This window comes from Rhododendron vialii, chromosome 9a, assembly GCF_030253575.1.
Source record: "Rhododendron vialii isolate Sample 1 chromosome 9a, ASM3025357v1".
NCBI classification, from domain to species: domain Eukaryota; kingdom Viridiplantae; phylum Streptophyta; class Magnoliopsida; order Ericales; family Ericaceae; genus Rhododendron; species Rhododendron vialii.
This window is the reverse complement of record NC_080565.1, coordinates 39,747,896-39,772,785: the sequence shown is the minus strand read 5'-3', so window position 1 is coordinate 39,772,785 and position 24,890 is coordinate 39,747,896. Positions and strand designations below refer to the sequence as shown.

At 39.2% G+C, this 24,890-nt stretch overlaps 4 protein-coding genes and 1 non-coding gene across 9 annotated transcripts; 3 read left to right on the top strand and 2 right to left on the bottom strand.

Annotated features, from left to right (window-relative positions):
- LOC131300451 (uncharacterized WD repeat-containing protein C18H10.05-like) lies at positions 1-5,844 on the top strand. Of its 2 annotated transcripts, none has more exons than XM_058326305.1 (8): positions 1-391; positions 936-2,169; positions 2,253-2,343; positions 2,476-2,633; positions 2,729-2,780; positions 3,649-3,728; positions 3,836-3,929; positions 4,341-5,844. In XM_058326305.1, exons 2-8 carry the CDS (start codon positions 1,006-1,008, stop codon positions 4,847-4,849), a joined length of 2,148 nt encoding a protein of 715 aa, XP_058182288.1. In that variant the 5' UTR covers positions 1-391; positions 936-1,005; the 3' UTR covers positions 4,850-5,844. The 2 variants fall into 2 exon arrangements, with proteins under 2 accessions (XP_058182288.1, XP_058182287.1); XM_058326304.1 differs by having other exon boundaries at positions 932-2,169.
- Positions 5,845-11,336: 5,492 nt separating this feature from the next.
- LOC131300450 (uncharacterized) lies at positions 11,337-11,886 on the bottom strand. The gene has a single exon (XM_058326303.1). The coding sequence runs from the start codon at positions 11,805-11,807 to the stop codon at positions 11,565-11,567; it is 243 nt and encodes an 80-aa protein (XP_058182286.1). The 5' UTR covers positions 11,808-11,886; the 3' UTR covers positions 11,337-11,564.
- A 1,218-nt stretch (positions 11,887-13,104) lies between these two features.
- Positions 13,105-17,439, top strand: LOC131301270 (thylakoid lumenal 17.4 kDa protein, chloroplastic). The gene is made up of 4 exons (XM_058327457.1): positions 13,105-13,344; positions 14,061-14,185; positions 16,124-16,373; positions 16,989-17,439. Exons 1-4 carry the CDS (start codon positions 13,233-13,235, stop codon positions 17,210-17,212), a joined length of 711 nt encoding a protein of 236 aa, XP_058183440.1. The 5' UTR covers positions 13,105-13,232; the 3' UTR covers positions 17,213-17,439.
- Positions 13,622-13,727, bottom strand: LOC131302169 (small nucleolar RNA snoR100). Its single transcript, XR_009191641.1, has one exon. It is a non-coding gene; the product is annotated as a small nucleolar RNA snoR100 (small nucleolar RNA).
- Positions 17,440-17,454: 15 nt separating the features above from the next.
- On the top strand, positions 17,455-21,660 carry LOC131301269 (glucan endo-1,3-beta-glucosidase). 4 transcript variants are annotated; one of them, XM_058327453.1, is made up of 5 exons: positions 17,550-17,996; positions 18,477-18,945; positions 19,045-19,552; positions 20,138-20,453; positions 21,346-21,660. In XM_058327453.1, exons 1-5 carry the CDS (start codon positions 17,708-17,710, stop codon positions 21,366-21,368), a joined length of 1,605 nt encoding a protein of 534 aa, XP_058183436.1. In that variant the 5' UTR covers positions 17,550-17,707; the 3' UTR covers positions 21,369-21,660. The 4 variants fall into 4 exon arrangements, with proteins under 4 accessions (XP_058183438.1, XP_058183437.1, XP_058183439.1 ...); XM_058327455.1 differs by lacking the exon at positions 21,346-21,660 and having other exon boundaries at positions 17,455-17,996; positions 19,045-19,662; positions 20,138-20,276; XM_058327454.1 differs by lacking the exon at positions 21,346-21,660 and having other exon boundaries at positions 17,455-17,996; positions 19,045-19,662; positions 20,143-20,240.
- The last annotated feature ends 3,230 nt before the right edge of the window (positions 21,661-24,890 follow it).

Here is a 24,890-nt window from a genome sequence, read left to right as displayed (position 1 = left end):
GTGAGAGAGAGAGAGAGAGAAGCGAGGACAATACGTTGGCGCACAAACAAAAAAATACGAAAACACAGCTAATCGTGATCGTATCGTATCGTATCCTCCCCTCCCTCTATTAGTACATCCTACAATCTATACAGTACTTCTCTCGAAACCTCGTTTCTCGGGCCATCCCCTTCCCTTCACCATTATCAATGAAATTTCTTTCCCAATTTCACCCCCCCCACCCTCCTTTCTTTCCCGTAGTAATTCCTTAATTCGACTCCCTTACTTCTAATTCCTGCTACTTCTCTCCCCGTTGCTTCAAACTGGGAGGAGATACATAGAGAGAGAAAGAGAGAGATTGCGATGGATTGATCGAACGATGCCTTCCCCGCACTCGTTTCAACATACCCATGTGAGCAAATCATCCCCACCTAATTTACAATCGATCTTATATCCGTGTCAAATGTTGAATGCGTTGAAAAGTTTTTATTTTTTATTTTTCTAATTAATTGCTTTGAGAGCAAATTTGTTCACCTACGTCCTCGCACACGTCATACTGGTAATGGGTTTGAATTCTTAAGAAAAATTATTGGTGAAGTTTTGGGTACCAGTAATTTGTCAGAGAAGCTAGGGTTGATGATATAAAGTATGAGTTTTTATTGTACTGGAGACCAGGTTCAGTGGGGTTGGATTGGGATCTATGTTGGATCTATTGTGTCCTTGTTCATTGTTAGTATTATTATTGTATTGTTGCAGTTTGTTTAATTCAATGAATTTTTTTCTATCATGCTGATCTGGGTTTTTGTATTTTTGTTCCTATTGTTATTCTGGGACTTTGCGTGGGATTCAATTTAACACATTTCCTATGGCTTATTGACTGTTTTCTTTTGCTGTTATACTGATCTTGGTTTCTGTGTTTTTGTTCCTTTTATCTTTCTGGGTTTTTGTTTAGGAAGGAATATAGCACATTACCCACGGCTTAATAAGTTGGTTCTTTACCTGGGATTCATGGGTTGAACTCAAGGGATGATGGGCAGCTTCCCTGACCAAGAAGAAGAGTATCAATTCTTTGATGCCCACGAGGGCATTGCATCACCAGGCAGCTCCTTTCATTCGTTGAGCTGTAGAGTTAGAATTGAGAATAGTGTATCAAGCAGCTTTGAATATGAGCTATGGACCAGAAGCCCAAAAAGTGTTCAAGAGCGCCGTAGTAAATTCTTGAACCGGATGGGGTTGAATTCAAACAGGGTAGTGTTGGATGATCCGGGAGATGAATGTGGTGATCTGCTAACAAAGGAGATGGATAGAATAATGAGGAATAGTGGGGCAGTATTGAGGACCCAAATATTTCAAGATGAGTTTTCTTCAAGCAGGTCTTCCTGGTCAAGTTGGTCTAATGATGCTTCGGGCATGTCCGAAGAAGAATTGCACTCAAAATTAGGCGGAACTGGTAATTTGGGTGGTGGAACAGAGAGCAATGTAGACGAATTGGGAAATGAAGCTACGCTGAATAAACTTCAGGTATCTAGTTTGGACCGATTGGTGATGCCTGAGAAGGTTAAGAACAACTTTGCTTCATCTACATTGGTTTCGCAACCCAGAGAAACTGAGGTTGCTGACAGTTTTGCGGGGTCAAGGAATATGGTTAAGAAAAAATGGTTGAGTAGATTACGTTCGTTTACATGTATGGTAGATAGGGAAGGGGTAGGTCGTAGTTTGAGACGCACTCCATCAAAACCGATTCAGGGGGCTAGGGTACATAGGGTTAAGGTTCGCCATAGCAGAAAACGGTGGAAGGAACTCTCTGCTTTATTTATGGGACAAGATATAAAGGCCCATGAAGGTTCAATTTTGACCATGAAATTCAGCTTTGATGGGCAGTACCTTGCCACTGCTGGCGAAGATGGTATTGTGTGTGTATGGCAAGTGGTGGAGGATGCAAGATCAAATGAGATTGACATTCCAGAAATTGATCCTTCGTGTGTTTATTTTACAGTGAATCATCTTTCTGAGCTGGCACCCCTTGTTGTGGCGAAAGACAAATTGGGTAAATTGAAGAGTTTGAGGAAAACAGCAGACTCAGCTTGTGTCATTTTCCCACCGAAGGTCTTTCGGATATTGGAGAAGCCACTGCATCAGCTCCATGGGCACAGCAATGAGATCTTAGATCTCTCATGGTCGAAGAACAATGTAAGTAATTTGAAAAATTAGTTAAGTTTCCCAAACGCGGCTGAAATTGAATAGCATTTTCAGTGTTCATGTTCTTGATGCAGTATTTGCTGTCATCTTCTGTTGATAAAACTGTTCGCTTGTGGAAAGTGGGATGCGAGCATTGCCTTAAAGTTTTTTCACATAGTAACTACGGTGCGTACCTTACTTTTTGTGTGTTTGTTACTACTTACTAGGTTAGTTATGACTTCGGGTCATGTTACGAATTTACTAATTTTCTATATAGCATTAAATTAGCTTTGTTTTTCATGTTTTTGTGTCATTCAGTGACATGCATTCAGTTTAACCCTGTGGACGATAGTCACTTCGTCAGTGGTTCAATCGATGGCAAAGTTCGAATTTGGGAAATTACTGGTTGCCAAGTTGTTGATTGGACAGACATAAAAGATATTGTCACTGCTGTGTGTTATCGCCCTAATGGAAAGGTTTGATGATTGTCTCATGTTCTCATTTTGCTTGCGTGAATGTAATTAAAATAAACTGTGAGAGTTTAATCAAGGATTTTCTCATTTTGGTACAGGGTGTGATTGTTGGCTCCATTACGGGGACTTGCCGTTTTTATGACATATCCAGTAAGCCACTCTTTATTGTATTTATCACTGCTTTTGTTTACAATGCTAAGGAAATTGCAATAAGTGTGCACTCTTTTCAGCATGCATATGGTGGTTGAATTGTGATGCTGTGTACTGCAACGACAGCTTATTTGCGTGCTTATCAATTCGAGATTCTTTTAGCAGTTTTAGCCTTTTAGGTGTAATGGTCGTTCAATATGTGTGGATTTAATTTATGATTTTCTTGTTTAGTTTGTCATAATGTAGGCTTTTTGCATTGATGGATTTTGCTCTTTTCATTGTGCTATACTAAGTGGATGAGCATTTCATGGACTTGATCACTTGCTATTTGATGCAATCCTAGAAGGTTGTGTACATACATTTGATTAGTTTCTAGGTTTGGAAGGATATAGTTTAATGCAAGTGAGAAGTTGCAGGGTTGTGGTATGGGGAGTTGTAAGCTCCAATAAAAATGTTATTGTGGCATGCAATTCGGTTTGTTCGCACTTTTGGTAACTAAGGTCTTGTAGTGGACCATGGAGAACTTGCATTGTCAGTCCCGTGGAGATTTCTGGATATGCATTTCAGATTTTGGCTAAAAAGCAGTGGACATGTTTCCCGACTGTTGCCAAGGCCTACATTTCGAAATTCACAATTCCATGTTGACACCTAGTTGTGAATTTCGAAATGTAGGCCTTGGCAACAGTCGGCTGACTTAATGTCTTCAATTTCGGAAGGAAACTAGAAGAGTACTACTAAGATTTGACAGTAGATTGGAATGCTTTTGACACAATGTCCTTCTCTGTTATAGGTTTGTATAATGATTTTAAACCCCATGAGTTGTGAAGAAACTTCAGATTAACCAATTTTTTGTGCTTGCTTGGATCAGGTGATCACTTCCAGCTAGAAGCTCATATAGACTTGCACAATAAGAAAAAGGCACCATGCAAAAGGATAACTGGCCTCCAGGTGGTCATCTCTCACCCATTTATGCTTTTCTTGTTGCCTACATTTCTTCCGAACTCATTCTTATATTGTGCACAATTCACGCTGATTTCATTTAATTCTATGTGCAGTTCTTCCCACAAGATCCGAGCAAACTGATGGTCACCTGTGCGGATTCACAAGTCAGAGTCCTTCATGGGATTAATGTGGTGGGAAAATATAGGGGTACGATCATCCTCTCCTGCCTCAGATACTTTGTAGCTGGCATATTTGACTACTTGTTTTTTTTTTCTTTGGCTGTATTGGAATCAAGGTTTTAGCCTTTAGGTAAGAAAAAGGAAATGAAAACAGAAAAATTGGAGGGTAACGGCTCCAAATGCAGCCAAAATCCATTTTTGTTGTACAAATGAATCATTTCGATGCCCGCTTTCTGCACTGTTTCCATAGGCACTGATTTGATTCTGTAATTGAACATTGATACACTCTTTACTGTGAGATAATTTTGTGAGACCAAAAGGCCTATTTACTTTGTATCAGCAATATAATAACCACATGAGTGATCCTCTGCAATACTATTACGAATGTCAGCCTCTTTGAACATTTCTAATTCTAATTTCTCCTTCTGTCTCTCTGTAGGCCTTCGTAGTACAAAAAGCCAACCGTACGCATCTTTCACGCCAGATGGAAAGCATATTGTATCTACATCTGAAGATTCTAATGTATACATTTGGAACTGCAATTGTCATGAAGATTTTTCTCCATCCCAACAGAAAGTGATAAGATCATGGGAACGGTTCTCTACCAATGCATCGGTCGCCGTCCCTTGGTCTGGCTTGAAAAAATCTGGAGAGTCTGAAAACGTATGTCAAGTTCCATTGCCTTTCTCTTCTCCGTCTTATTTCTCTCTGGGCCAAGAGTTCATTCTAGAATCTTTCCCCAGAGGATCGGCAACTTGGCCCGAGGAGAAGCTGCTTAAGTCAAGCTCACGGGCTGTGGCATCCGCTATGCATAAATCACAATACAATTTTCTGAGAAATTGCCAGAGCGCATCAAGTTCTCATGCGTGGGATTTGGTCATTGTAACTGCTGGTTGGGATGGACGGATTAGATCGTTCCACAATTACGGCTTACCAGTGGCTGTTTGAAATCGTAGATTTGTTAAGAATTGGATAGCCGCTTCGGTTAAGCACACGTAATAATTAGGAGTACCTGCTCTTGGTACCAATATCATTATGGGGTGGGATGGCTCATTGCAATGTGGGGTGATCTTCTGGGGTGTTTTTGGTGGAATTAAAGGCGGGCAAAAATTAGCTTCACAAGTTCCTTCCCTTTTCTTTCTTCTCTCCAGATATAGTTCGAAAATTTAAGAGCCAAACAGAACCTTAGGATTTGGGTTTTTCAACAAATAAATTCTTGGGTGGTGGTTATTATGTGGTTGAGGTTGGCTTATCTGCAACATGAATGGCCATTTTGATTTAGGATCTCTCTAATTTGGCTGGAGAAGTAATGTCTGCTGATCCAGAGAGTATAGTTGGAGGGGGCATGTGTGAGGAGGGCCTATTTGGGATCCATATCTTGCATGATAGAGGTGGGTTGTGGGACCTGGTTTAACCTCCTTTCATATGGTTCTCGAAAATGGGATGAGAGAGAAAGTTGAGCTGGTGGTTGGAATTCGTTTGGTGTGGGAAAAATGGGACACTTGACCTTTTATGGGATGTTGGATGGTCTGAATGATTGAGCCTTTTTTGTCTGCCATTTGATGGTGGAGCCAGTCACTGCTGGTGGGTGGGGCTATTTTTTTTTTTTTTTGGACAGAATCGGGTTGTTGTTCATCTTCTAATTTGCTCGAGTGTGGATGACTCGTCTTTGATTCCAGATCACTTTTTTTCCAGTCAAATGCTCTTGCAGTCTCGGACGGCGTGGCGGTAGTCTTTTTTGTTTCACTAACAAAGTCCATAAATGTGTTTCTCACATTTGGCAGTCTGAGTTCAGACTAGAAGTAAATGGGTTATTAGGGTTCTACTAGGAAAATGTATTCTCTATTCCAGTATGTATGTGTAATCTCTGTTATTATGTACAGATTCTCTATTGCATCATCAAAGAAAAATGGAAAAGGGGAAAAAGATCTCTTCTTTAGCTATTTTTCCTTGTGCATGCTACTCCTACATTAGAGCAAGTTTACCAGCGGAGGGAAACAACTGAAAAAGCTATTCTAGCTAACCAAAGAGAGAAATTTTCACCAGCAGCATAGGACAACCACACTGTAGAATTCCTTCGGCTATAGTTGTTCGCTTATTCTACCGAACGATTGTACACCCGGTTCCCATTTTTTAATTCTTTTTCCTCTCTCTCTCTCTCTCTCTCTCTCCACCGAAGAAAGAAATGGTACTAGAACGAACAAAGAAAGGCTTCGATCCGGAACGATCGATCGACTTCGATCTCGCCGACCAAGACATCCTCCTTTAATCTCCCCCACCAAGAATCGCCCAATTTCAGCAAGTCACTAGTCAACATGGGCGGCCAAAAAAATGGCTGAGAAAATGAAAAATAGGTTCGTTCATGTATATACATATATAGACATGTATATATAGACATATAAGCCTGTGTATAATTTTTGGGGTTCCTCAAGTAGGGGGAATTTTTGTTGGCCATTTGATTCCAAAAATCCAGATCTGGTGTGGTGTTGTTCTAGGGCATCTTGCGCATATTTTGGGGCTTCAAACCCAAAGTGGGAGGAAGAACAAGAAAAGAAAACAGAAAAAGAAAAAGAATGATATTTTAATAGAGAATAGGTAAAATAGATAGTATTGATGTGATGTTAAAAGATATGTGAGTAGGTAAAATGAAAAAATTACACTGTTCACTAGCATTTTTACATAATAACCGGTAAACTTGCTCTTAGAAGGCCAATAACTTGTACCAAGAGGAAAAAGAGAGAGAAAGGAATGTCATTAGCCTTTGTACTGTTTTGGTTTCATGAAGAATACCCATTTTTTGGCTTGCTTATTTGCTGTTTTCATATAGTAGTAACTTGCTGCTTTGTTTTTGCAATTGTATTGGCTTGCTTCTTATGAAGGGTTTAATTAACCTCTTTTAATTTCAAGCTAATTTACCAAAAAATAGAAGGGTTTAATTAGCTGATTTTCTTCCTCTTCCCGTCTTCTTTTGTCATGTCGAAACGAGAGATTAATTTGACAATTAGTTGGAGATTAATGGTCATGTCATTCCCGTTCGAGTGATCATTCGGTGCTCCCAGAGTTGTTTTACTCCGCTAACTCACATGCTTGTTACCTGTGTGGTTGAGCAAAATGAGGTACTCCGTACCTTTTTCATTAGAGATCCATGGGTGTACCGTGAACCTCCAGAAATTACCAAACAAGAGCATCTACTTTTATAGTACTATACTACTAGTACTATCATCTGACACAACTTTTTTCTTTTCTTGCATATGATGTGATTCGCTTGCAGATCTCGCAACAATACGGGAGATTACATACATATGCATATGCCAAACTCGCCATGAGAGCAGGGCAGAAAAAAACAAAAGATTAAGTTCGTACTTCAGCGTTTTTATCCATGAACCAAATGACAATTGATTCCAAGAACAAACCCTCCCACCAATAAAAAAAAAAAGAAGCTGAAGTACTTGTTTGCTGCGAAAATGGAATTGAGTTCGTACTTCAGTGCTTTTAGTTCTAGCAAAAATGCTACTCACATAATAATCCTAACACAACACCAAACACAATTTCTCACATACATGTAGGCTCTACACACACTACTATATGTAGGTAGCACATGTATGTGAGAAGTTGTGTTTGAAGTTGTGTATGTAGCATTCTTGATAACTCATAAAACTGTATGCAAGTTCCTTCTCTCAGAAGAACAACGTAAATCCAAAAAACGGGTGTGAACAAAATCGTATTCAAGAGGAACAATCACACAAAAAAGCAAACCCTAATTCAATCTCACAAAAGACTGCCTTTGGGAAAACTAAACGAGGAGAGCCAGTAGCCGTAAGAGCATGCTCTTCGCTACCTGTCTAACAAAATTTCCTCAGCTGGTGTATGGGTCGTGCGAGAAAGGGTTCACACCCCGTAAAAAATCTTTCTGCTCTTTTCCCACAAGCAAATAGTGTCTATAAGTACGTGAACTTTGTTCTCCATATTCATAAAACAGCACATCTTCACAGAGCATTCCTATTAAGAGTTTCTTCGTAGCTGTAATTCTCACTCCACAACAATAGTGCAAATGGGAAAGCGCAAACTTCACTTTCGTTTACTACTCAAGTAAAAACAAACGATAGAAAGGTGATCCAGATGTAAAAGACATCAGCAATAATAACTACGCTCTTTGGGTACAGAAAAGACGAGAGAATACTTTAACAATATTAATCGCAAGCAGACAAAAAGGGCAGAGTAAATTTTTGCCCCTATTCCATAAATTCCCCTCTAGAACGAATCCTACCATCTAAACATAAATTTACCAGTCATTCAAAGATGTTATTCACTCAATTATCTCACTTTTCTTAATTTGTTCTTTTCTTTGTTCTTGTTAAGAACCAACTCATTTAAGCCCTTACAATGTTAAATGAGCTGAACCTGTAAGAATTCAAATCTTGGACGTGCACATGCCCCCCGTACCTAGACTCGATGAGGGTCAAACCTATGAAATTATAATGAAGGCAATTGGAGGTTCTAATAGTCTCAAATTTACAATACGGGCTAGACCTAAACAAGAACCGGATCATGGCTGCAACTCCAGTAACGGTGCTATTTTTGCAAACAAGATCACGAGTCACGGTGCTCAAAATCAAACTCTTAAGTTGCAGCAAAATAATCCTGCATTCATATTTTTAGTTTCCCTGAAACGATAGAGTACAATCTCACTAAACAGCCATTTATCAGAAAAGCTTAAGTTGTAAGGAAAATAGGCTAAAGCAATGTACCCAATTATCTAACAATCCCCATGAGCAACCGCTTCTGGCATGCATTCGGTGAAGCAAAATGCAACACAAAAGAAGAAAGGAAATTTGGAACAAATACAGACCTCCTATAAACAAAATTTCCAATGCCGGATGACTAAGATCATTTCTTTCCCCAAGGCTTAAGCTATTAGAAAAATGAGTCCAAAACAGGATATAAAATCACTTAATGGTGAATTGTAAAGGAGCTAGAAGAGAAAACCAAGGAGACAAGTGGCGCGCACACAGACTTTTAATTCAAGTGCCAAAGGTCATGCATATAGCTACTCAAACAACATCCGGATGTGTAGCTTATAGATAGCCAACTTACTGACATGCAAGGGAACAAGGTGACAAGCTTAGAAGCTGCCGTTTCAAAGATAGCCACACACAATCTTACAACCGAACACCTTTGAATGACTAGCCTTACAACTAGGAAACTAAACACAATCCGACCTAGCTAGAAAATTAATGATGCTGGCAAAAAGGAAAGTCAACATGATAATCAAGCTAATCACGCCTCTAAGATCATTTCTTGAAAAGTAAAACGCCAACACAAAAGAGGAAAAAATCCATACCTTGCATAAGCAAAATTTCTAACACCACATCAGAGAACTAAGATCATTTCTATCCCCAAGGCTTAAGCTATTAGAAATGAGTCCAAACAGGATATTCAATCACTTCATGGGGGATTACAAAGGAGCTAACTAGCTAGAAGATAAAAAAACAAGGCAACAAGTGGCGCGCACACAGACTTTTAATTCAAGTGCCAATTGTCATGCATTTAGCCACTCAAACAACATAGAGACTTGTAGCTTATAGATAGCCAACTTATTGGCACGCAAGGGAACTTGATGACAAGCTACTTACAAGCAACCGTTTCAAAGATAAGCTACACAATAATTTTACAGCCAAACACCTTTGAATGACTGACTAGCCTTGCAACTAGGAAACCCACCAAATAAAACCTAGCCAGAAAATTAATGATGCTGGCAAAAAGGATGGTCAATGTAATCATTGAGCTAATCACAACTCTAAAACATGATCGTTTGCCTACTTTTGATCGCACGGTAACAGATAATGTATATCTATAGTGGCTGATAGGTGCTCAAAAGCACCCATTTAATCCTTCTAAAGTATGCATTGTTGGCCCGTTTACATTGTTACTTGACGAGTTTTAGTGTTTTGTGGTGATTGTAGGTATTTGGAGGATTTGGTACAAAAATAAGCGCACAAGTCCAATTTTAAGCGATGTGCAAACAAAGTGGAGCCGATCACTTAATTCAGGAGATGGCCCCAGCTGTATTATATGAATAAAAGATGTTTAGTGAAATCCAATTTCGGTTATGGAGGAATCTCGGCAATCAAAAACTAATCCCAATGTAATTGCCTTGCCAAAATTGTGCTGGAAAACCCAAAGGAAGGGATAGATTGGTTTGGAAAGTACTACCATAAAAGAGGGAGTTGGAATAGGAAAAGAAGTCTTTCTTTTGACATGGAAAAAATAATCGGCATCAATGATATAAAGGGAAGAAGAGGAGTTCGGCTGGATGATCACGACTTCGCGAGGAACACCCGGTTACCATGAGTGGCTAACTCCATTATCTAGGGGGAAGATGAAGCCCCGTACTGAGTAACTTTGTATATATATAGGTTTAGGTTTCAATATTCGGATCGATTGTTTAACTAGAACTCATTTCAGTTATATGGAATGATTTTAATACTTTCAATTTGTTCCGTAGTTATATTCACGGTTTTCAAATACGGAGTTAAACAATGGTATTCTTTGATTGTGGTTGGAGTTCTGAGATAGATTATACTCGTAAGACGGATCGTGCCGTTAGGCGGCCAGACCGGGCTAGTGAGACGGTCTGTGCTATGGGATAATCTATGCCTTTTAACAACTCAATTATCTTCTTGACGATGATCGGAAGGGATTGCAAGCTCTAATGATAGTCTTTAATGATTCGAATGTTAAACCTAGCCTATGCATAGCGTTGTTACGTGGTCGGGGTGGATTCGAAACCCTAGGTCTTTTTCTCATCAGTTTTCCAATCAAATAATTAGTAGCTTTCTTAATTAATTAGTTTTCTGAAATTAAACTACCCAAATCTTTTTCCTCTGAATTAATCTAGAAATCAATCGAAATTATAGTAACTTAGCCATACTGTTCCTGTGGATCGACACTCGGTCTTGACAACTATTCTACGGAATAGTAGTTAACTCCAAGTTTTTATAAATTTATTTTTGACACCGAACGAAGCGGTCAGTGGCCCTATTCTTCCTTCCCCGATTGATAACCAAATATCACAAGCTACTACTTAACCATCGCCAGCATGATTCCTATTTTTATCCTTTTGGATGGTCATGATTCCTAAACAAACATATGCCCTATTTCCCCCCTTAATCATACAGACAATTGATCTTACTATAGAATCTCCTTACCCTTTTCTTATCTTAGATGGCTAAGAAAAATTCTCATTTTGACGGACATGGAATTTACAAGTGGGAGACATGATGAAGAACAATGCATAATAAAACGAAAAGAAAAAAAGGGAAATCTTTTACCCCAAACAATTCTTAAATTCTCATCAGAAAAGCAATCAACAAATCCTTACACTAACCGCTAAAAACAAATTTCCAAGCGCATTCGATCCTCAAGATACATGAAGTCCACAAAAAAAAATACTTTATATCACAAATCAATTCAGAGGCGCAATCACGAAAACAAACAGATTCAAATTCCTGTCAAACAACAGACAGTCATATCAAGAAGGCAAGCAATCAGAAAAAACACAACACAATTTCCTGAATTCTTCCATTTCCTAACGACTAATCACGACACTTTTTTTTTTTCGATTTGACATAGAGGATGTACCAAAAGAAGGAGATTTGAGGGATCAGACGGGGAGATCGTTGACGGAGGAAGGATTCTTGGTGTTATCTTGATTGATTTGGTAGTTGGTGAACATGAGAGGGCGATCTTTGGCCTCTTCCTCGTTCTCGTCGTCGGAATCGGAAGTGGATAGGTTAACGCAGGAGCAGCGCTCGAGCGATGCGAAGAAGGCAGAGGCGACGCTCATGCCCAGCCAGCTTGCCCAGCCGTCGATCTTGTCGTTCATGACGCCGCTTGAGTTATCCATCTTCTTTGGGTAGAATCGGAGGACTCACGGGATGAAGTCTGATCTGATCAAGGAATTTTTAGAGAGAGAGAGAGAGAGAGAAATAGAGAGCGAAGCGGCCGGAGAGAGAAAGTCAAAACAATGGACTCAACCGGCCCATTGGACTAAACCTGCTGGCCTAGTCTCATGGTCGTTTACCATGGGCCCAAGCCGCCCAACCATAACCCTCTCCAATCCAAATGGTGACCCATGGGCTCATCTGATTGGTGGAATTTTTTTTTTATAACCTCCGAATTGGTGGATTAAAAATGTAGTACAATTTTCGTGCGCAGACATTGGTGTTCAAATTCGAACACAAATTTACCTAACAGAAAATTACCCTAGGTCTAGAAAAATTTATTATTTTTTGGACGCACCGTACATCGGATGATTTTCAGACGCATTTGCTTTCAAAATTTCAAATTTGTGCTCCAACGTCAGTGCGCATGCTTTCCCATTTAGAAATGATGAATTACATGCGGGTACGAGGTTTTCAAAATACCAAATCAAATAATATAGAGCATAAAACAACATCAAATATAAATAATTAATTACAAAATGAAAACCCATACGCGCTTTGTAATGTGACCATTGGAGGGAGAAAAGGAGTAAAAAACCAAAAGGAGACCGAAAGACAAATTCACAATCACATGAGAAAGTACTAAAATCTTGTAACTAATATACAAATATTTAGATACAAAATAAACAATTAAATAATGACAACCAAATGCGTCTTATTTGGTTTTTTTGATTTTACTAGTACGTAGTAACATTTTTCTCAAGCACAACCTAGTGAATTGTCCCGTCACAAAAAATCCCGTGAATTATGAACATCCAATTCGAGGAGGCCAATGTTTTTCGGATAGAGCTAGTGCTTAGTCTAATACCTCTTTGTAGCCAATATTTGTTGTATCGTTGTTCCTTCTGTAAATTGCTTTATTTATCTATCGAAGTTATTAATTTTGAAAAAAAAATGGAAAAAAAAAACTCTGATAAAACAAAAACAAAACAAAATAGGGAGAGGAGAGAAACCATAAGAATCTTTTGCAGTTTAATGTGGATTGGGGATGGTATTGTGCGCACCGTGCTGTGTACATCTGAATTGTTGATCTCGGTAATTAATGTTCTGAATTGTAGAATTATTGAACGGTTGAGATTATACACAATACCATGCAAATTAGACCGTTGATTGCCGAGATCAACTATCTGGATATGCACAGCACAGTGCTCACAGCACGCCAACCTTTGATGCAGCCCCGCATCCAAACATCTCTCCTGTCCTCCTACGTGTCTTGCCAGCTACTTATGGATAAGTCGCAAAAATGGAAGATTTTCCAACTGATATACATGGATGAATTTGGAAGGACATAGAGAGAGAGAGAGAGAGACGCACACAGACAATAGAAAATGGCGACCTTTACCTTCCCTCGCTTTCAAAACGTTTTATCTCAGCGACAACCTTCACACCACCACTCAAGTGTTGGGCCGCCTCATCCGCCGATCCGAATCAATTGCTCCGGTAATAATGCCACTCCCCTTTACAAAATTCCACACGACAATATATATCTGTTATGAACTGCAATGTTAGTGTTTTTTTTATAGCTCAGACTAATTCTGGGTTCGGACTAATTCTAGATTCTGAAATTAATACACCAACAACAACAACAACAACAGAACCATGTAGTTCCCAATCATTGGGGTATGGGTGGAGAGGATTGGAGACAGACCTAACCTTTGGCAATATGAACAATGTAGTTGCTCTCAAAAAACTACTGAAACAGTGGCCCATCTATACTTGTTTTGCTGCGGAATCATGCTCCCGAATCAAAGCCTAATGGCATTAGAGGGGATGCCTAGAGACCCAATTCAATTTATGTGCACATTACCATGCTTTTTTCATTGATAGTCCAGAGCATCGGTATGCACGAAAATTCTGAAATTAATGACCGGATAAATCACCTAAACCACCAGTAGCCTAAGGGTTTTTCGCCACCAGTGATAACTTGCTGTCTCGACCAATACCTCCGGTTATGGATTGCAATGGTTGTTTGAGCTGCTGAATTATGTTATGTGACTCTTTGGAGTGATGAAAGAGAGGATTTTGCATTAGTCGTGGTTCCCTTGTCCGTTTCTTTTCCCAAAAATCCAAATTGGATTGACTGAGCAGTCTATCAAGTAATATGGGCTACCTTTGGGCTAATCAATGGTTTCTATGTTTCTTTTATGTGACAACAGCTTCCAGGGAGGGTGAAAAAACAGAGGAAAGTTCAGCTACTTGGAGGGAAATGAGGAATGTGGCTTGTGGCATTCTTGCTGCTTGGGCCGTGACTACTGTCTCCCCTGTAATTGCTGCTAATCAGGTTATGACTGAACCCTTCATCCAATTTAATTCTTTCTTTCCTTGCCTCGTTCAATTTAAATTCTCTATTTCCTTACCAAGGACTCATCAGCATATGCACATTGTGACCTTATTTATTGTTTGCCTGAACCTCCCTTTGGATAGAAGTGAACTCGAAACCAAGGGATATGATGTTATTATTCAATGAGAGTAGCTCAAATTTGGATCTAATAGCTTACGTCATGAATGTAAGTTACACGTGGATATCAGCATTGACTTTGGGAGCTTTATCATGAATGTTGATTTAACTATTTAGTAGGAGTGATTTGAAATCCTTTGTATCAAAGATTTTAGATGTACAAGGGTTCCTCGAAAATGCATCTCTTCCATCTCTTAATCATCATCCACTCTAGTTTCACTTGCTTGCTTGCAGGTATACCACTTGAAACCCGTTAAAATTAAAAGGAAATCTCAATTAAAGGGACATCTCTGCATTTTAAATCCACATCTATTTAAGGGAAGCGTTTAGTTGCTTGTATGGTGATTGGGGTTTTAGTGGAATCTCTTATGTGTTTTGACCGGCTGCAATTTCTATCTCCAAACTTTTGGAGCAGGAATTTGTCAAATACGAGTCCTTTGTTCGGCTTGTAGCATTTTAAATTTTTTTGGTTATCTTTCCATCTGGGTATATGCTTGCGAGTCTGTTTAGTCAGCATTAAAATCTACAATCCATATAATTCACTATATATTGTAATATTGGTGGTGTTGTGCAAGGATTGTCACTATTCAATCATTCAGAGCCAGCCCTGCAATCATTTCGTGATGTTCAGCATATACGCTATCGCATGTGCTCTTTGTACTCCATCGAAATATAATCACCTCATTTTACATTTCACTGCAATTTAGATACTATGGTCCATCAATCTCTTTCTTCCTTCTGGGTTTAAGTTGATAGAAATGATATTTGGACAAAAGCACATCGCTTGGCCTTGTTCTTTTGCTCTTAAACTTAACTTAAATTTTTGACCCTTTTCAAACTTAAATGCAAATAAGTTAAGTTTGGTGAGTTCTTCTAACTTAAACTTAATTCCCAAACTCACACACAATGACAATATTGCCCTTTAAGGGGATAAGTGAGGCATGTAGGGTTTTTTTACCCATAGGGGTATTTTGGACATTTTGGGTTTGGGTTGAGGCTGTTTGGGAAGACAAGAATTTAAGTTTAAGTTAAAAGGAATGACCTCAACTTAAGTGAACAATTTAAGTTAAGTTTATGTGCAAAAGAACACAGCTTAACCAGTAAATGACTTAACAACGGCAAAAGGCTACCTCCTATTCCATGTTCTGATTAAACATAGCAAAAGTCGCTAGGTTAATATGAGCTACTGTGGAATCTGTTCTAGTATCATGACTCATGAGTGACCTAAGTTACCTAACTGTAGAAAGGCTCTCACTTATTGTGGATTGAAGAACAGTCGAGAGCTAATTGGTGCATGGTATGGGGCATATGCCAAGAAACTCTATCTTTTGAACAAGTTCCTTCTTGTCAAACACCTTGTGTGAGGGGAAAAATAACTTCAAGGACTAGTTTCAGATGTTGATATGCTGAAAGTTCCTGTACCACATACGGACCAGCTTCTTATATTCATGTCAAACCTATATAATACCTTAGATGCGAATGATCTTATCAATATTCTGATGGTGCCACCTACTTTTTTGCAACCTCCTGCCCGAACTTTGTATTTTACTACACTACACTTAGGCATCCAGAGCTAGCTACTAGATCAACTGGATGGTCTGGATCCCTCTGGAACAACTTTGACTCCCTAAATGTTGAATTTTTTCATCTAAGTTTCGGTAAATGTGGTTACTTTTCAATTATGGTTCCTCGTACTAACAATAGCAATAGGTTTTGGTTTTATGATAAGATGAGAGAATAAATTGAGAGTTTGCCTTGCAGGTCAGGCTCCCTCCTCTATCAAATGAGCCCAACCGGTGTGAGCGTGCATTTGTCGGTAACACAATAGGTCAAGCGAATGGTGTTTATGACAAGGCAATTGATCTCCGCTTTTGTGATTATACAAATGACAAATCCAATCTCAAGGGAAAGTCTCTTTCTGCAGCACTCATGTCAGAGGCCAAGTTTGATGGTGCAGACATGACGGAAGTTGTAATGTCAAAGGCTTATGCTGCTAAAGCTAGCTTCAAGGGTGAGTTCCTGCATTTTCCTTTATCTGTTTCTTTTCTTTTCCTAGTTTAGAATTCCCACTGGCTCAGACGATTATGATTATCTATGGACTTGTTTTAATAGGGCTTCATCTGCAACATGTGGATGGATTTGCAGAAGAAAAAGAAAAGTATAGTAGAATGGCAAAATTTAGTAGCTTCACAATTCCCCTTTCCTTTTCTTTTAGCTCCGCAATGCCTGCATAAATCCAAAATCTAAACACAGCCTTAGGACACTTGCCTTTGCCGTTTGGTGTTTTTCCCAACGAGTTTTGACTATTCACGATAACAAAACTTAATGCCCACCCGGTTAGATGCCTAACCGAGAAAAGCTTTTCCTAACAATTTTATCATTGGGTTCTGCTCTAATTTCTTTAATTGCTGGTAGGCATTTATATGTTTGAGTCTCTGTTGATATTACGCATTGTTTATCATTTCATGTTTAGAGGAGACCCAATTATGCTTCTCCAACTGTTGTCTTAAATCCCGAAGCAAACCAAAGATGAATAGCTGAAATGCCTGTTTCTCATTGGAGTTACTTTACTCTAAGTTCTATATCATATACTATAAATGATGGGGGTGAACAAAATTCTTTGCAGGTGTAGACTTCTCAAATGCTGTTTTGGATCGGGTTAATTTCGCGAAAGCTAACCTCCAAGGAGCCGTGTTTAGGAATGCTGTTCTGTCAGGTTCCACATTTGACGAAGCTCAACTTGAAGATGCCGTGTTCGAGGACACCATCATAGGCTACGATGACCTTAAAAAGCTCTGTTTAAACACTACTATCAGTCCTGATGGAAGAGCTGAACTGGGATGCCGATGAACTGTTGCACTTTCTAAACTATAGAAGATTTAGGCTGCAATGTTTTTGCAATAAGTTGCTGAAATTATACTAATATAGTGAAATAACTCTATATGGTGAAGGGGAATTGAGATTGGTTTTGGCCTTCGCTGTTTTGTACTGTATTTTTGTAAGGTTTTCACTGATTATATTCTCTCTCTGTACACAGAACATTGCTTCTAAAACTGTTCAGTGGCTTGTTCGCAGAATCTTGGGGTCAGTTGCATCAACAAACCGAATCAATACGACACGTCGTTGTCTCAATTACTAGCAGTCGCATCGACTATATGCAGGGTAGTGGTACTTATTGAATAGGGTATCTATTCTAGATTGTGTTCTACATGCAGTCGACTCCACTAATTCAAGGATTCAACGTCTCCCAAAACAAAACAACACGAAACAATGAAATATAAAAAGTGAGAAGTGGAGAAAGCAGTCTGTAATGGTTACCAATTCTTTGATCGGCTGCATTTCTTTATGGCAAGATATAGAGGAAGTACAAAGAACAGATTCAAAGAAAAAGGGCTAAACTTCAAAAGGTCCAAACTAAACCTTCCTCAACCTGCACTCCAAACCTTTTACATTTCCCACGCACAAAGTAAGGAATTTTCTGGGGTATTCTTCTTCATCAAGGGGCTGCCAAGAATCATTCACCAACTCCCACCCACCTTCATGGAGAAGAACAATGCTGCTGTGGCCGCTGCCAACGCTGCTTCTATATTCAGTGCAGCAATTGCACTTCTCCTTGCTTCAATCCTTATTCCAGGTACATCTCGTATCAAAATACAACTTCCTTTCTTGAGCTAAATTTGACAGTAAGTTTGGCATTGCCAATTATCCCATAATCAGTCATGTTTTGATCTCTAATGCTTCTGAGCTAACGAAAAAAATGTTACGCTGAGACAACATTGAACCGAAAGAGCAACATTTCCAAACGAAGAAAAATAGCAAACTTAGCAATGCATCAAATACGAGCCAAATCCAGGCAATGGCCTTGTCATGAAAAGAAAAAGGTGAATTTGCTAAAATAGCAGTCTGCCATATCATCATGTACGAGTTTCATTTTGTTCTTGCATGAACTTTTTCCTCTTACGAAAATGTCCTTCATATAGTTCATCAAATTTGCTAAAATGTCACTGTATGTCAATTCTTCCTGTATAAAAATTTATATGACCGGTATTTTTTTTACTTTCATATCATATGGAAAAGAAAAACTGAATACAATCTTGCTTTGCTTTTGTGTCAGGAGTGGAAGCAACGCTCGGGGTGAACTACGGGACGGTGGCGGACAACCTTCCGCCGCCATCCCAAGTCGCTCATTTCCTCCTAGAATCCACCATTATCAACCGCGTGAGGCTCTTCGACGCCAACCCGGAAATAATCCAAGCCTTCGCTCACACCGGAATAGCCCTTTCAATTACTATACCAAACGATCAAATACCACTCCTCACCAATCGTTCTTTTGCTCGGCAATGGGTGGAAATCAACATCACCCCTCACGTCCCTGCCGTCAATATAGTCAGGGTCTTGGTCGGGAACGAAGTGATATCCACAGCCAACAAATTGCTAATCGCAACCCTCGTGCCTGCAATGCAAACCCTCCACACGGTCCTTGTCGGAGAGTCGCTCGATCGCCGGATTGAAGTATCAACACCAAATTCCCTCGGCATACTTTCCTCTTCAGCACCACCGTCCTCCGGAAAATTCCGACAAGGGTATGATTGAAAATTTGAAGGTCTAATGTAGTTTAATGGATATTGATTGTTCACTTGATTTATGCTTGTAATGACAATCTTTCGATAAATCCCCAACAGGTACGACACACATGTGATCAAGCCATTACTCAGCTTCTTAAGGGCCACAAACTCTCCATTCATGATCAACCCGTATCCCTTTTTCGGTTGCTCCGAAAACACTCTCGATTACGCCCTGTTTCGGCCCAACCCCGGGGTGTTCGATGAAACGACACAACAAACTTACACAAACATGTTAGATGCGCAATTAGACGCCGTCTTCTCAGCAATGAAACTCCTTGATTTTCCCGACGTCGACATTGTTATAGCCGAGACAGGGTGGCCATCGGAAGGCGATCCGGGTCAGGTCGGTGTTGATGCGGAGAGTGCAGCTGAATTCAATTCAAAATTAATTCAACATGTTATGTCTGGTTTGGGCACGCCGTTAATGCCAAACAGGACGTTTGAGACGTACATTTTTGCGCTCTTCAATGAAGATCTAAAGCCAGGGCCAACAAGTGAGAGGAATTTCGGGCTTTTCGAGCCCGACATGAAACCCGTTTACGATGTCGGGATAATGAGGCAAAGGGTAGTTGCTTCCGCCCCGGATGACTACCGTACTCCATTTTTCTTGATGATCATGGGGGTGTTTATTGCGGCATTTTAGCAACAAAATATGTCTATTTTTTGGCTTGAAAGGTGTGTCAACCTATTTAACTTCTGTTTTTTGCTAGGTAAAAACAACTTAATACTTAAAAGTAACTGAAAAGAGTTGATTTTTTAGAAGCTGTGTTTCATACTTTTTGAATGTGGTACTTCAGTGATCAGCTAGTTTATTTGATGATGAAAACAAAATATTTAGAAGCAGAAGTATAAGTTATCAAAAAAACACTCAGTTTTTAGAAGTTTCAGATTTCGTTGACTTCTGCAGTTTAATGAGCAAATTTCACCATAAAGTTTGCTAGGAAAATTTCATAGAGTTTCTAGAAAGTTATTTTATTTTCAGCATTTTTAAGTTGTGTTTTGCTGATAAGGAGAGCAAAGCAGATAAGTTGACACAATTTCTGAGACAAAATTGAAATAAAAAAACCATTAAGTGCGGCTAAAATAGCGCAACAAACACCCCCTTTATAGACGTGGTTGATTTAGTTTGTGAAATTTGCTTTGTTGTCAGGTTAGCTCTGATCTTCCCTCAAACCCAGCACCGGTAGTTGCGCCGCCAGTGGGACCTTCTCCGGCAGCTAAAGGAAAACAGTGGTGTGTTCCAAAATCAGGAGCTGAGGCTGCAGCGTTGCAGCGGAACATAGACTATGTATGTGGGTTGGGTTGGGAATACTGCAGAGCTATACAAGAAGGGGGTGATTGCTTTTTCCCTAACACCGTTCGAGCGCATGCGGAATATGCCATGAATGCATATTACCAAGCAATGGGAAGGAGTAAATTCGACTGCGATTTTGAGCAGACTGGAGCCATCACCAATATCGATCCAAGTATGTTGCTCGTCACCTTTGAAACTTCTTTCTGGCCCTCTTCGTCATGTGCCCAAAAATTCACTTGTTCTGAGCAAGTCCACCCATATGCACTACCGAAGCCAAATTTTAGCTGAGGTTTCGGCAAAACCCATCTCCACTTGGCAACCAAATTTGCTGCCAAATTTTGGTTTGAGCTGCCATATTGGCAGCAAGTTTGGCGTTGTCAAATGTCGCCACATCAGCTTCAATCACCAAGGAATACCATCTTCTAGGCAAAAGCCAGTCCTCGCCCCAACCTCCAATTTGAGATCAACAAACAAAAAACACAAGCTTCCCACACCAAATCCCAAAAATTGGTTTCATGCCAAGAGTGAAGAACACATGAAGGATTTCATCATTACATTTTCTGATTTTTAACCAAAAGCACGAATTAAATAGGTGGTGCTGCCAAAATGGCATTGGCATTGCACTGGTGGAGCAACATTGTCGTTTTTTGATTTTTTTTTTTGGCAAAATGACATTGTAGACAGCCAAAAAAAATGGCTTTGGTTATGCCATTTTGGCATGTGTGGGTGGACTTGCTCTTATAAGGATATACCAAATTTTTTGTATAGCGGATCTCTGGCTCTTCTATTTTTTTTTTTTTTTGTCTCAAATCCTAGACTTCATGAGTTTTTGAAATTCTCTCATTAGCTTTAAATATATCTTTATGCAGAAACAAATGGTTGATACTAAGAATAATAATAGTACCATTGATTGAGTACGTGTCACCCAGAAATTTGAAACTCAAAAAAGACAAACGATCGATATGGATGAAAAGAGTATTTCCTACATGACATCAGTAATCTTATTCTTGATGTTATGATCTGTTTGAGATTGACTGAAAGGTTTTCTGTGTAAATTTTCCCAGGCTACGGTGGATGCAAATACTGACTTGAATAGTGGAGCAACAAAGATGATCAAGAACATCATATCTACATTTGACCATGCACTTTATTTCTTTTGGTTCTTTCGAATTATTCTTGTGTTCTTGGAACTTGCTGTAAAACTAACGTTCTTGTGTTCTTGGAACTTGCTGTAAAACTAACGTTATAGGAGATGCTTATTATTGATCAGACTGCAAATTCACCACTTGTCTCCAGGAACTAAACTTATCTCAATTTTTTTGTTGTTGATGAATTAGTGAACCAGTTGTTAAGTTCAATAATACAAACAAATTTCGACATGCTACCTAGGCTTGCTACCTCGTGCTACTTGCATGGTCAATAGAATTGAGCGTCGATCTGCTAAATGATTTAATGAACCTGGAGCTTCGAGTCTGACTAAACAACATATGATGATCATCTTTCTTTTTGGTGAGAAGAGGATCGAAGTGACACTTGTAAGAGGCAATTTATTTTGCAATCTTGCCTCATCTTTCTTTCGGGTTTTCATATAGATATCAGTGATATGGCTTGTGTGAATTTTGGAGTGTATACGTCTATACATTTCATTGGCTTGAGGGTTAGATGTTGGGGAATTTATGTTTGTCAATGCTGTTGGCTTGTGTGTTTAGTCTGGATTTAGGGTCATGCTAGTGCCCCACTTCATCACTATTAGAGTCCTAGTTGTCAATTCATTAACATCTGCATTAATGATCTCAATCATTCATTTTTCTAAAGCTCTTGTGTAACTAAATGTCACACATGCCAAAGATTACTAATAGTGTGTAACTAGTAATTACAATTATATATGTCAACGAGTAAAGTTAATCGAAACATTTAATGAAAATCCATTCCGCATACATGTTTTGCTTTTTTTTGGTGTTAAAGTTATAAAGTCAAACATAGAAGGTTCAAATGATATCATGGAAAACTGTAACGGCAGATCTTATGTCGTAGGGGCAGAACTACATTGAGGGGATTCGCAAGGGCCACCACCCCGGCTTTATGAATGGTGCTAATTTATACTCCTACTTGTGGAGTACGCACTTATCGGTGCCCAAACAATGATTTTTCACTCAAATGATGAAAAAAGAGCGGTTTAGAAAATGAATGATTTTGATTGTAAAAAAATATCTCAATGGCCACTACCATGTTGGGATTTTCATAGAAGAATAAAGACGTGAGTTACACATGTTTTTTTTGCTTCGGCCCCAAACAAATTGGTATAGAAGTGTTGCATTTCGTTGGTCCTTCTTTCAAAAATAATTTAAAATATCTCCCTCACCGGTAACTTAAATGAATGACGCAACAAATCTAAATTTGACACCTGGTGGAGAATTTGAACGTTTTTACGTTTTTACTGCAGGGTGTCACAAAAACGCCAATAGCACTAACGGAAAACCAACCACAATCCTAGCACTCATCGTGTTTCTCATTTTCAAAGAGGTAGGTGAGCAACATCGCGCGGGTGCGAAAGGATCATAAAGAGAACATAAACTCATAAATTTAGCAACATGTGAAGCACCAAATATTCACACAATCTGTTTTACCAAATAGGAACAGATTTTTTCACGTCCTCCGTCAACAATGGCTATAGCACATCACGTTCATTAATGCATATCAATTGGGTGGGTAGGCACCCTCACAACAGTTCTTATTGGCTTTTCCTCATAAAAGCTCTCTCTCTCTCTCTCTCTCTCTCTCTCTCTCTCTTCCAACTTCCAACCGAGGTCAGCTATGGCTCTTAGGATCAATACCTTTCCTCTAGTTTTCCTCTTACTGTTCATTTGCTTATCTCCAGGTGAGCTAACTTTCTCAATTTCATATTTCCATGTTCTTATTTGTTTCCAAAGTGTGGATTAAGAAGAAAGTTGTGTGTCGGATAATCAGACGGTCAACTTGTAAAAAACAAATCGGATCCTTAACGTAAAATCGAAAGAAAAATGGGTGATTTAGCCGATCGTAATTAGTTTGGTAGACAGGGCTTAGCAATTTTGTTTGGTTTAATTATTTGTTTAAATAACTTTCTCATTTTTTTCTTTAGGCATTATTGTAGAAGCTTTTGGCAACAAGGCGAACCTCATGGGCTCTCTTCGCAAGGTAAGAAATTTGATCTTTGTATTTACAATTACAAGAAAGGAAAGTGATTTACGACAAAAATACTCATGGAAAACAAGAAGAGAATGACGTTGTACTTCTTGATATGAGCTACGTTGGTGATTGTTTTCCCTTTCACAAAATCTATGAAACTCAAGATGTAACTAACTATATAGCTCTGGAAATATTTGACTCTTTTTTTTTTTGGCTGATATATATGGATAGATTAGTGTTTTGGGGCTAATTAAACTTGTGTTTTTTGAAGGGAGGAATCCAATTGAATCCAAGGAAGCTTTTGGTGGTTGATACAGTGTTGGACTATGGTGAACCAAGACATAACCCCAAGCATGATCCTCCCAAGAAAGGTGAACCTGGAGATGGTGGCAGCAACCCCCCCCTGAGTCCCTGACTCTACTCACCCTTCCACTCTATGCCCTCAACTAAATAATACTTAGCACTCCAGTAGTAGACAATGTCGCCGAAAGATATCCACTAGAAAGTAGGAGTACTAAAAGCCCTCTATGGGCACATTGTGGTAATTCTACAGGGGTTTATTCAGATGCCCTTCTGTGATGACATTGTGTGCTACTTTGGGTGTTTCTTTTCCTCATTATTACAGATGAAGTTTAATGTGTGTGTGAGAGAGAGAGAGAGTTATAACCGCAAAATATAGGATTGCAGTAGAGCCCCAACAACGACATGAAAAAATTTGAACTTATAAGATAGCCCTGATTACCACTTTTCCAGAAATCATTCAAAAATTTGATATTCTGCAACATTCAATTGAAAGAAACAGAAAGGCAAAGACAATTGATAAATCTTTAAGCCAAGAACAAGTATTTATTTTAAACATATTGTAGTATAGTTGAAGGGGGGGAAAAGAAGTTACACAAAATAAACCACGCAAGACTTATCTGTCCAACACATTAGGTTACACTTGAGCCATCATAGCCATTCCATTGGAGACGGTGTAATAACTTAATTATTATAAAGGGCGAAGCCACCTAGATACAAATGAGGTCACTTAATTATCTCAAAACGACACAATTCTCGCATGCTAAAGCACATAGAAGTCGCGTTTTTTTTTTCCTAGACTAGATGCATGTTTCAATTTTGAGTTGCCAATGGCATCTATCCATCCCTAACCCAAATTTCAACTTTAAACAAATATTTTCGTAACCCTCAGATTCTGTTTCGATTTTAAATTGCCCAAATCCAAAATATTTTATGGGCTGAAATCGGGTAGCTCGTGCTAGAACCACGGCCCAGCCAGTTATACGGCCCTAGCTGCTTTCCCCTTTCTGGGCCTAAGGCCTTCAAATAGAAATAAAGAGCACAAAACTAAAAAACTGACCCGCAAACGACGTCGCACTGCAAAACAAAACCAATCATGAAGCTGAAGCCTACGTGTTGTGCTTTTGCTTTGGTAAAGTCT

Coding starts and splice junctions, on each gene's coding strand:
- LOC131300451 (XM_058326305.1), top strand. CDS start 1,006: ATGATGGGCAGCTTCCCTGACCAAGAAGAAGAGTATCAATTCTTTGAT. Junction 2,344..2,475: donor TTTTTCACATAGTAACTACG/GTGCGTACCTTA, acceptor TGTGTCATTCAG/TGACATGCATTCAGTTTAAC. Junction 3,729..3,835: donor AAAGGATAACTGGCCTCCAG/GTGGTCATCTCT, acceptor TTCTATGTGCAG/TTCTTCCCACAAGATCCGAG.
- LOC131301270 (XM_058327457.1), top strand. CDS start 13,233: ATGGCGACCTTTACCTTCCCTCGCTTTCAAAACGTTTTATCTCAGCGA. Junction 14,186..16,123: donor CTGTAATTGCTGCTAATCAG/GTTATGACTGAA, acceptor TTTGCCTTGCAG/GTCAGGCTCCCTCCTCTATC. Junction 16,374..16,988: donor TGCTAAAGCTAGCTTCAAGG/GTGAGTTCCTGC, acceptor AATTCTTTGCAG/GTGTAGACTTCTCAAATGCT.
- LOC131300450 (XM_058326303.1), bottom strand. CDS start 11,807: ATGGATAACTCAAGCGGCGTCATGAACGACAAGATCGACGGCTGGGCA.
- LOC131301269 (XM_058327453.1), top strand. CDS start 17,708: ATGGCAAGATATAGAGGAAGTACAAAGAACAGATTCAAAGAAAAAGGG. Junction 17,997..18,476: donor TGCTTCAATCCTTATTCCAG/GTACATCTCGTA, acceptor CTTTTGTGTCAG/GAGTGGAAGCAACGCTCGGG. Junction 18,946..19,044: donor TCCGGAAAATTCCGACAAGG/GTATGATTGAAA, acceptor AATCCCCAACAG/GTACGACACACATGTGATCA.